At 44.1% G+C, this 10,543-nt stretch overlaps 3 protein-coding genes across 5 annotated transcripts in view; 1 reads left to right on the top strand and 2 right to left on the bottom strand.

Annotated features, from left to right (window-relative positions):
- Positions 1 to 435: 435 nt before the first annotated feature.
- Positions 436 to 7,185, bottom strand: atg13 (ATG13 autophagy related 13 homolog (S. cerevisiae)). 2 transcript variants are annotated; one of them, XM_034546681.1, is made up of 18 exons: positions 7,012 to 7,169; positions 6,297 to 6,377; positions 5,983 to 6,063; positions 5,713 to 5,832; positions 5,415 to 5,461; positions 4,836 to 4,976; positions 4,686 to 4,726; positions 4,268 to 4,364; positions 4,046 to 4,153; positions 3,588 to 3,681; positions 3,323 to 3,421; positions 2,953 to 3,030; positions 2,720 to 2,832; positions 2,461 to 2,614; positions 2,302 to 2,379; positions 2,089 to 2,196; positions 1,540 to 1,668; positions 436 to 1,430 (listed from the first exon to the last, which is right to left on the bottom strand). In XM_034546681.1, exons 2-18 carry the CDS (start codon positions 6,363 to 6,365, stop codon positions 1,353 to 1,355), a joined length of 1,635 nt encoding a protein of 544 aa, XP_034402572.1. In that variant the 5' UTR covers positions 6,366 to 6,377; positions 7,012 to 7,169; the 3' UTR covers positions 436 to 1,352. The 2 variants fall into 2 exon arrangements, with proteins under 2 accessions (XP_034402572.1, XP_034402562.1); XM_034546671.1 differs by lacking the exon at positions 3,323 to 3,421 and having other exon boundaries at positions 7,012 to 7,185.
- A 165-nt stretch (positions 7,186 to 7,350) lies between these two features.
- Positions 7,351 to 10,075, top strand: harbi1 (harbinger transposase derived 1). 2 transcript variants are annotated; one of them, XM_034552882.1, is made up of 7 exons: positions 7,351 to 7,442; positions 7,887 to 8,052; positions 8,156 to 8,358; positions 8,449 to 8,524; positions 8,604 to 8,811; positions 8,889 to 9,064; positions 9,156 to 10,075. In XM_034552882.1, the coding sequence occupies exons 2-7, from the start codon at positions 7,888 to 7,890 to the stop codon at positions 9,354 to 9,356; spliced, it is 1,029 nt and encodes a 342-aa protein (XP_034408773.1). In that variant the 5' UTR covers positions 7,351 to 7,442; position 7,887; the 3' UTR covers positions 9,357 to 10,075. The 2 variants fall into 2 exon arrangements, with proteins under 2 accessions (XP_034408773.1, XP_034408774.1); XM_034552883.1 differs by having other exon boundaries at positions 8,449 to 8,506; positions 9,156 to 9,450.
- Positions 10,076 to 10,366: 291 nt separating this feature from the next.
- creb3l1 (cAMP responsive element binding protein 3-like 1) overlaps positions 10,367 to 10,543 on the bottom strand; it is a 20,688-nt gene continuing 20,511 nt past the window's right edge. Inside the window, exon 13 of the mRNA XM_034552879.1 lies at positions 10,367 to 10,543. This exon is cut by the window's right edge and continues 1,465 nt beyond it. The gene's annotated coding sequence lies outside the window, so the exon portion shown is untranslated.

The raw sequence follows: 10,543 nt of genomic DNA, 5'->3' as shown, positions 1-10,543 counted from the left end.
CTTCCATTTGATTTTATTAGTCGGAAATTACACATTTTCATTCGGGGACATTGTGATTTTAATGTTTTTTGTTTTTTTTAAATGTAGAGATTCAGCCTCATTTCCCAATTTTCCCAGTTTTATATATCGTATTAAAAAGTTATCTCTTGTCAAAGAGACTTTTAAAGACGTCCTCTTGGACTTAAAGGTTAAATGTCCATTCCATGGTCTCAGCCATTTAACAATTAATGTAGACACTATTGGCATAAACTGAGTAATCTAGTTATATGGGGTTTCCCTGTTTGAAGTCTGTTCAGCTAATGCATGCAGCGTTGACATTATCCACCTTAGTGAGATGCACACGTTCTCTATAAATACCAGTTTGTGGTAATGAGCATTTTCTTTTTTTTGGTGCATACACATTTGAGTGGCCTCAGGCATTTGACAAGCAGTCGATTCAACAGAGCAGCCATGCTTTATTAGGACAAGAGCAAAGAAAAGTTTAAATTAAAGCTTTCAACCAAACACCAACGGTCATGGATGGTGACGTCGGCCTCTTGTGTAGACAGATGGAAATGTTTTACAAAAAACCCTACATAAAATACATATGCATGTAGTACAGCCTGTAGTTGATACACTCAGTCTATTAGGTAGCTGGAACCAATGCACTTCAACTAGTTGCTTCAGTATGACGTGATTTCACTTTAAATTGGGGCCGTTTGACTCCCCAGACCAGCTAGGGCAACTGACCCACGGCCCAAATCGACTGTTTCCCACACGAGACTGTCACTTGTGATACTTGCAAAGCAGGTCATCTCTTAATTACGACACATCTGGCGAAGTGCAATTTACCTGCCAAGAACCAGCTTTTAAAGGGAACTGGTTTGAGTCCCACCGTGTGATCAGAAAGGCCATGATGTAGGGGGGGAACCTTCAGAGGAGGAGTAGTGTTTAGAGGAGGGTGGATCAATGACGGTGATCTAGTTTAACAAACTGAGTGCATGTTAGTCTGTCCTAGAATTACACAGCTGGCGATCGGTTTTAATCCTGATTTAAACGCGGTCGGTGTGAGCAGATTTGTGCCACATAGAAAATAAAGTTGTTTTTTTTTTTTAAATGAACACTACACGACCAGAGGAGGGGTGTCCGAGGAGATAATATAATATTTACAGGGATCTGTACAAGCGAGGGGAGCGTGCCTGACGGGAAGGTGGGAGAGGAAAATGTCAGAAATGAGGAGCTTCACATTAAAACAAGTGATTTTTTTTTTTAGTCTGAGCGATGGGGACAAAAACGACTACAGAGCCTCCGGTCTGCTTCTCCCTTTCATTTGCCACCATCCCATTTAGTCCTTTCTCACATGCCGTCCTCTTCTACTGGAGCATGTCCACAAAGGCGTCAAACTCGTCGATGTTTTTCTCATAAACCGCCAGTTTCTCTGGCAGCGAGTCCTGCAGAGAAGAACATACGACATCGCTGCAGTCACGAGAAGGCGTTTGGCTCGCTTCTGCCTTTTCTTTTTTTTTTTAAACAGAAGTTACGGTTAAAAACAAGTGTTACCAGGTCGTCGGCCATCGACTGAGCGCTGATGTGGAGCGAGAGGCTGGCCAGTTGAGGGGGGTTTTGAAACTCTCTGTAGAAAGTGCCCAGATCCATCGGCAACAAGTCGTCTTTAGAGAAGGCCGGACGCTACACACAGAAAGAGAGGCGCCCTTTAAATGTATACACTTTCTTATTTATATATATTTATATAGTCCAGTTGGGAGGTGGATTTTTCAGATTGACAGCGCCAGGCGATCGCGTCTCCCACTGCTTCCAGACTTCATGCTAAGCTAACTGTTGTCTGGTTCATATTAAGCGCATGTGGCATCAATCTTCTCATCTAACTTGTCAAAAAAATAAGAATATAACAATTCTAGTTGAGATTAAAGAGAAAATGTATGAGTTTGGTTGGAAACACCTCAACTTCACACCAAGAATCAGGACCATTTTAAGACTAAACCATTTCCGAGCAGCAGTTCAGACTATGATTGCATATCTGCGACGACATATTGTGGTTATATATTCTTTTATCCTCAGCCCGGACAGCTGGGAGCAATAATTACGTACAAAGTCGACCATGACGAAGTCATCCTGCTGCCCCGATCCCTCGGAGCCCTGAGAATGGAGGCTGGCCTGCAGGGGTGAGGGGCAGGTGGGGGAGTCTGGAGGCTGCACCTGAACACACACACAGATATGCAACTGTAGAGAACGTGCGTCAACCTTTCATCATATTATCAATTGTACATTTAAAGACAACACAAAGTATTGAGGGATATTCACCATGGGATCATTCTCCTCCAAGTCCAAACCTCGAGGAGCAAATGCAGCAAATGGCAGGTCCAGACTGGATGCTGTTACCTACAAACACACAAGGGGTCAAGTCCAGTGACCTCCTTCAGCAGGATGAGTCACAGAATCAACAGTTTTACTGGTTTCTACCGGTGCGTTGGGTTTATTGACAAAGGCGCCGATCTTCCTGGTGAATGCGTTGAGAGACACCACAGGGTCCGAGGGCGAAGCGCTCCTCCGCCCTTCGTCCCGCCTCCTCCTCCTCCTCCTCTCTCCGCTGTGCGTCAGGCCGTCATCCTCGCCGCTGGGAAGACAGACGAGTCATTGTTTGGATATTAATTAACAATCCAAATATACTTTGTGGTATTTCCAGTTCAGATTCACCACTATGCAGTCAAAGTGATTTTACCTGCTGCCAGGTGTGTTGGCAGCGTTCTCCGCCGTCGGATGAGCGTCGGCTCCATGAGGAGGCTGGCCAGGAACCGGCACCACCCCTCCATGATCCTTCCCAGCATGCAACACCTGAGGAGGAGGAACAGAGCCGAGATATACAGTGAGATTGTACTCATGTGGCCCTTATCGGGCGACGTATCGCAGATAAAAGTGTGTGTGGATCTGGAAGTGAATTGATTGATGAATCACCTGGTTTGCAGCAGGGTGACAGAGCTCAGCAGCTCCTGCGAAAGCTGGAGGATGATATGACAACCTGGAAGCATACAGCTGGAGAGAAAGAAGAGGCGATATTAACCACAGAAGACGACATCTAAGACACACACTGTTGTCAGAGTGGTGCTCTTGAGATGAATGGGGGTTTACTATGTGGTACAGGTGATAAATCAGGTGTACAACGTGCATAAAAACATCAAACGTCAAAAGACATGATGGTAAAAGTGAGGCAACTCTGACCAAACACACACCCCAAAACAAATGAGAAATCAGAGGGATCAGCAGTGTCTTTCAGTGCGGTTTTGAGGCGTTTTCACACAGTCACACTCTCACAGTTAAAACTCACAGTGTGAGTGACAAGTCCAGGAGCCAGTGGAAGCGGCAGACTGTCCAGAGGGAGGGGCTTAGACAGTTTAGAGGGCGAAGGACTCAGTGTACACACACACTGAGAGAGTGCACACACACACACACAGATAAACATACAATAAAAAGACAACAGGACAGAGAACAGACAGAGAGAGAAAAGGGAAAGTGAAATAAAGAACAGGTATGAAAATGAAGCGGATAAAGCAAGAGCCAGTAAAGAAGAGCGAGTGACTAAGTCCTCTTACCTGTGAGGGAGGGGAGGTGGAGAAGGAGGTGGTGCAGACCTCCTGTGAATCTTGAACCCCTGCATATTGTCCTCCGTCATCTTCATCTGGAGCTCTAAACACACACAAAAGTTGTTGACATCCAACGCGCCGATGAAAAGTCATAAACCGACGGAGAACTGAGCCGATTCTGAAAATAAAAGCTGACTTTTCAGGCAACATGATCTGCTTCTTCGTTCAGCAGATGCAGCCGAGTCATACGTTGACAAATGTGTTCGAGGGTCTCGCAGACATTAGTCACCTTCAAAAGGATTAATTACGTCACCTAAAAGGCTCTCGATTGTTCGTGGCCGGGCTGAGACTCAACTGCATCTGGCTTGGCGGTCAGAGACACTTTGAGTGGAGTTATGGGAATACGATGTCAGGATTTCCGCTTGGAAATTAATCGTGAATTCATGTCCACAGCCTCCTGTAGCTACCTGTAGTTGCAGGGATGCCCCATGTTCACGGGCCTCGGGCCGCCGCCGGGGGGGTCCACAAAGTGATCCACGATGATCCCCATGATCGGAGCCGACCGCTCAAACTGTCTGCAGGAACGGTGGACTGGTTATTGACTCCATCGGACTTCTGAAGCTAATAATAATATTAATAATAATAATAATAATCTTCTCCGTGAAGCCTGTGTGTTGTTTGTCGGTTACCTGTTGGACATGAAAGCCAGGTTGGTGCGGTAAGCACACGTAAGTGTGACCGTGCCAACTGGGGTGCCGACGACGCCGACTCGCACCATCTGAAAACCTTCGAGACAAACCGCCGACACGTCAGCCAATGGAGCGCACATATGCCAAACTAAATTAATTATGACACGTGTTCAGAGTAACTTTTAGTTCATTTGTCCTAAACATGCCGTAACGATACATTTCGGCTGGAATAAGGAAACGACTCTTAAAAAGGTCAAACATGTTATTTGGCAGTTAATTATGTTTTTATTCCTCTTGCACCTTAGACTGCAAAAATTTACACACGCTGTATTTACACCACCGTGTAAACTTCCTGTTGTAACGTGGACAATAAAACACTTAAGCCTTGTTGTCAATGATTTACAACATTTACAGTTACCTTCTCCCAATCCATTGAGCTGGACTTCCCCAAAGTAAATCCTAGACACGAGAGAGGCAGAAACAAAGGGGGATATATCGCATACATTCAGTATGTGTTGCTTGGGCAGTTAAAACCAGCTGTTTCACAAGACCGGTAGAGTCCACTCACCTGTATAATATGACATAGTCGTGGCCCTGCTTTCTGGATAGTTTATAGGCGGGCGTTACTCTGGTGATGGCCAGCAGAGACTTCAGAAGGACAGACAGACGGTTGTAGACTGTATACGACACCTTGATGTCCTTATCGCACCTACAGCAGAGTCAGACGACACATTGACTCGTTACAACTCATTTCACATAAATGTCAACCTGATGATGTGGTAGAGTGGGCCGACATTAAAATTACTCGACAAATCCACAAATACAATAACCAAAGAATAACTTAACTCTCCTTTTATGGTTTTCTAAAGTGTTGTGTGGCGGCTGGCAGGCAGCTTTGTTCACAGATGTGACAAAACTCAAAAATTTCACTGAAATAGAGACTAAATAAGCCATTTATAACTTGAAGCATTTGACATTAGCTGTCAGCGTCAGCACTTTCTTTCTGGTGGATAAGATTAAATGTGTGTGCTGCTTCATTGTTCACAAACAGCTTTATAGAGGCAGACTCACACTGCCAGCACCAATGAAGCTTTTACTTTCCTATATATTCCTCGTTTGGTCACTAGAACAATTAAAACCCACTCACTTTTCATTCATTTCCAGGCACCAAGTCTCCAACTCCATTGAGTCTCCCTGTAAGAGACAGAGACGTAAATAATATATACTTTTTAATATATACATTAGTAAAGGAGTGTACTGTATGAAGCTAGAGACATTTATGATTCTTCTTAGTATAGGAACACATGATTTTGTTGTCAACAGAGATCTCACCAATCTCTCATAGTTGATAAACCTGATACCTGAAGTTATTATTTATTATATTGTAAAATGTAAAGTATTATAAAGTAATATTTAAATCAGCAGTAGCTGATCTAAGGTTTTACCTCTGACGTCTTGAGGGAGATCTCGACACACATGGAGCGCCCGATGCCTGGAAGTTGGCCAGCCAGTGCCTTCTTGGCTTCATGAGTCACTTCTGGGATGTCTTTGATGGCCAAATTAAACTAGAAGGAATAATAACAACAAAAATGCTGAGATTTATTTTTAGAAAAACAACAGTGGAAGCCAGCGACACAGATGCGAAGGTCTACAGTGAAATGTAAATCTAATTATTACCATCAATAACAAAACGTTAACAGGAAGACTCATTTTACCCAATCAGAGCCAGTAGGCGATGAGGACGAGCGAGTGCCGATCTTCTCTCCAAGACGAGCTTGGACAATCACCTGGACAGTCTACGCACGGGACATAAGAAACCGTTACTGGTCAGTCGTAAAGGAGTGTCCAGAGTAACCGCAGCATATCAGCGACCAGGATCACAAACCACCTGCATTGGTGAATACCAATGATGGAAACAAAGCCACAAGAACACACCCCAGACCTCAAAATGTCTCTCCAGAGACAGACGATCACAGAAAATACATTTATATCTTATGCTGGAAACAGGAGCGCCATTCTGGCTTTTTACCTTCAAGGCAAAGAACTTAATGAACTTGTCCAAGTCCTTTTTATCCTGGGGACTCAGGCCACTGTCCATGTTGTCAAGACCCTGCAATCGAACAAGACGACGACCCATTAGACGTCAACATATAAAGATATGGACTTTAAAACAGTGACACCAATTATGCTGCTGCATTCCAAAATCGTGCTGAATACTATAAATCATAATCTCTGAGAAAAGTTGAATAAATGTAAACTATTATGTCAAAAATTAATGTAAACTATTATGTCAAAAATTAAATTCAGTCCATGCGTTCAAAAAACGTAATAACAAAAGACACGTTTATAACCAAAACGAGACATTCTGAGCACATAAACCAATTAATTTAACAACTACGAAGTGGCAGCGAGGTCCAGCACAAGTTGACCCTCCTCTCCTCCCACCAGGGTGACATGTTCAGTTAACCAGCGAGGCCTCCAGTTCACGTTCAGGTGGAATTGTCCCAATAATAAATTTGGAGGTGATGTTAAACGACACAATACTGACAACCGCCTTACACGGCGCACTGTGTATAAAGTGCAACAACACGCTACGTGTTATCGATAATTACTGAACGGTGACGTTTCACAAGGAGGAGCACGAGCCCCGGACAGGTGACTTGCGTTAGCCTGTGGCTAATGCTAGCTAGCTAGCTAGCTAAATACCACGCACTTTAACTTCGCCATAAAACACCAACACTTACATTAGCTTTCCCCTGAGGAATGTGGCTTCGATAAAATGCAGGTTAATTTAATAAAGAGGGCACGCGCCGCAGTGTTCCGCGAACAGAAACACGCCCAACTCAGATGGACACAACGTCAACAGCGACTGAGCTACTGCTCTGTTTATCTTCTCCATGTCGACGTGTTTGGGTAGCAGCACGTTCACGGCAGCACTTTCGTTGATATTTTGAACGTCTGTAGAAAAGTATTGTAAAAAAAAAAAAAAAGTAAACGTGAAACACCTCATGCGTTTTATGAGAACATTAACCAGATTAATTAAAGTTGTCTTTCTCTTTAAAAAGATAAGAATAAATAATCCCCAGTGCCTGTCGAATGTGCGAGCGTAAATCGCAGGTTGTGTGTTCCTGGGGTTTGTTTTGGTCGACAAAGCTGCATAACGTCTGTGTTAAAGGTAAGATACCTTTACTCCACAGTGCAAACCAAATTAATTATGATTCAAGTTTAATTTAACCTTACAGCTATTGAGTGTGTTAGTGGATTTGTCTCTGAAGCTGAAATTAGGAAAGCTAAGATGCTAGTTAGCTATCGCGTTGGCTTCTTTTGATGCAGTGCTTTAACGTATTTTTTCGTGCTGTTAAGTTATAACCGCCCACAATTTATCAGCCACAAAGGGCTGCGTTCACGAAAATGTAACCCAATAAAACTGCTATAATCTCTATATTATACTATAACATGTATCACATACATCAGGATGTAACATTCATACAAACGTATCTTACTGGATCAAAAGAAGAAAGAAGTATTTGTGGAAATAATTCACAACAAATGTCAAACCAGAATACAACTTGCCATCATTGCAAGTAATTTATTGATATGCATGTGTTACTGCCCACAGCATGGCGATCCCCATAGCCATCTTGGACTGTGATCTACTCCTACATGGTCGAGGCCACAAGACCCTGGACCGCTTCGACCTGGGCTCGGTCCCAGACACTGTCCTCCTCTCGCAGTTTGGCTTCCCCCGAGAGTTCATTCTTTATCTGGTTGAATTACTCAGAGAGGTGAGTGTGTGTGTGTGTGTGTGTGTGTGTGTGTGTGCTCATCCTCCGTTTTGAATAATGTCATCGAGTTAGCCATTCATTTCAATGTGTTTCTGTGCGTCAGGCCCTCTGTAGACGCACACAGCGGTCCAGAGCCATCAGTCCGGAGGTCCAGGTGTTGGCAGCCTTGGGCTTCTACACATCTGGCTCGTTCCAGACATCTATGGGCGATACTATCGGGATCAGCCAGGCGTCGATGTCGAGATGCGTGTCTAACGTGACCAGAGCCCTGGTGGAGAAAGCTCCCCAGTTCATCACGTTCAACAGGTGTGATGCCATGCTGGATTACGTAGGCAAACTAAATATTTAAAAAACAATAAGAATAGGGTTACAGCAATATTTATGTTTCACATGCAGAGATCCCTCCAGCACGGAGCAGTTTCAGAGGGTGGCAGGATTCCCAGGAGTACTGGGGGTGCTGGACTGTGTTCAGGTTTACTACAATTACAACTTTGAAACACTTTGTACACAAGCGACAGCCTCACTGATACGGTCCTCCCTCTCGCCTCCAGGTCACCATCAAAGCTCCCAACAGCGAAGACTCGTCGTACGTGAATAAGAAGGGTTTCCACTCCGTGGGCTGTCAGCTGGCGTGCGATGCCAGAGGGTTGTTGCTCAGCGCAGAGACACACTGGCCAGGAGGCCTCAGAGACACGGACGTTCTCGAAAGATCTGCTCTCCTCAAACAGCTGCAGGACACAGAGGAGGGCTGGCTGCTGGGTGAGATGGGGATTTCAACATTATTGCATCCCAAAAGTTACAGAAAAGGGAATAAAGTCCCTTTGTCCGCTTCCTAGGGGACCGTCGTTACCCTCTCAGGAAGTGGTTGATGACCCCGGTCGACTGCCCGGAGTCCCCTGCGGAGTTTCAGTATAACCTGGCCCACGCGGCGACACACGAGATAGTGGACAGAACCTTCAGAGCCATCCAGACCAGATTCAGATGTTTGGACGGCACCAAAGGATACCTACAGGTATTCTATGCTATGCTAAGCGAACCTCTCCTCCAGTGCATCACGCAGAGCAGGGTCACCCAGCTGTCTTGTCTCCTCTCCTGTCTGTCAGTATTCTCCAGAGCGGAGTTCGTCCATCCTGCTGGCCTGCTGCGTCCTCCACAACGCCTCCCTGCAGTCCGGATTAGACGCCTGGACTCTGGAGAGAACCGACCCCCTGGAGCAGCCCGAGAGCCTCGAACAGAGACCCGAGGACCGCGACAGCCAGGCGGAGGACCTCCGAAAACAGCTAATGCTCAAACACTTCAACTGAGCTGCTGGTAGAAAACAGGAAACGGGACTAAATCAAGACTGGGACCGGAGCAAAGCAGTCAAAAAATGACATCAACGTCGCATTTGAAGAAAGAAAGTCCACAGACACAGAATTGCTGATGCAGGTTTTTTATATTTTGCTTGTTTCTACTCTACTGACTACTCTAAGATAACATAGTTGTATATGGAGGAACATGCAAGACGCTATACAACAAACCAAGACAACGTTTGACCCAAACACATTTGAAATGACTGGAAAACCCTGGAAAGCCCTCGATTATTTCCCCTCAAACATATTCACGAAGAGGTGGGAATAATCGAGCGCCTCCTGGTGGTTTTTACTCTATTTGAACTGTGTGCAGCTGCTGTGTTATCAAAGTTTCTTTACAAGTGGAAAAGTCAACCTCCCTTTTATTTTTTACCCCCCTCCCCTCTCGACAAATTTGTTCCCTCCCAGAAAAATCCAACGATTTTTCTCAATTTTTTTCTTCCCCAAGTGCTTCCACAGATTAAAATCTTGGATTATGTCACAATACAAAACCAAGGCCCTTATTTACAACAACTGCACATTAGGTCGTCATTGTTTATGTACACCGGTGCTTTAAGACTGTTACTGGTGAGAATGACTGAATGTTTAACGGGCTGCAGTCGCATGATGTTTTTTTGTGTACACACACAGTATGAGGGACACAAAATGAAACGGATACAGAGATGAATAAAAATTAAAAAAACAATAAAAAAAAAAAAACAGGAAATCTGTGTTAATTGCAATGTTTTGGAGATCATATATTTCATAACGCTTGTAATTATGGATTTAGACCGGGACAGTGGAATGGCTGTTTTCATAGCTTTTTAATTTGAAGGAATACAATGTTGTCATAGTTTAATTATTTTTCTCACATTGTCAGAATAGTGGTGAAGAAAGACTTTTTAAACATTTTTTTTAGATGTTCCTTCAAATTGTGGCAATAACAAATCTAGTGGTGTTTTAGTTCCTGGAATGTATTAGTCCCCTGATTGGCTTCATCAATATATACACACTTTCTACAAACAGGAATAAATACAACATACACTGCTGTCGCATGAGCACATTTAGCATCTACGTTGAGATGTTTTCCTCCGCTGCTTCGTTTTGAGTATGAATTTATGATGGGAAATATATCTACATTAAGCATTGTAGTCAATGTT

Source organism: Cyclopterus lumpus, chromosome 2, assembly GCF_009769545.1.
Source record: "Cyclopterus lumpus isolate fCycLum1 chromosome 2, fCycLum1.pri, whole genome shotgun sequence".
In the NCBI taxonomy this organism is placed as follows: domain Eukaryota; kingdom Metazoa; phylum Chordata; class Actinopteri; order Perciformes; family Cyclopteridae; genus Cyclopterus; species Cyclopterus lumpus.
This window is presented reverse-complemented; position numbering and strand designations above follow the sequence as displayed.

What these genes read in the sequence shown, in the direction of transcription:
- harbi1 (XM_034552882.1), top strand. Translation starts at nt 7,888, where the DNA reads ATGGCGATCCCCATAGCCATCTTGGACTGTGATCTACTCCTACATGGT. An exon ending in TGGTTGAATTACTCAGAGAG is followed by an intron (nt 8,053 to 8,155) that starts GTGAGTGTGTGT and finishes TCTGTGCGTCAG; the next exon opens with GCCCTCTGTAGACGCACACA. An exon ending in GCACCAAAGGATACCTACAG is followed by an intron (nt 9,065 to 9,155) that starts GTATTCTATGCT and finishes CCTGTCTGTCAG; the next exon opens with TATTCTCCAGAGCGGAGTTC.
- atg13 (XM_034546681.1), bottom strand. Translation starts at nt 6,365, where the DNA reads ATGGACAGTGGCCTGAGTCCCCAGGATAAAAAGGACTTGGACAAGTTC. An exon ending in GCTCAATGGATTGGGAGAAG is followed by an intron (nt 4,365 to 4,685) that starts GTAACTGTAAAT and finishes TTTGTCTCGAAG; the next exon opens with GTTTTCAGATGGTGCGAGTC. An exon ending in CTGGCTTTCATGTCCAACAG is followed by an intron (nt 4,154 to 4,267) that starts GTAACCGACAAA and finishes CCGTTCCTGCAG; the next exon opens with ACAGTTTGAGCGGTCGGCTC.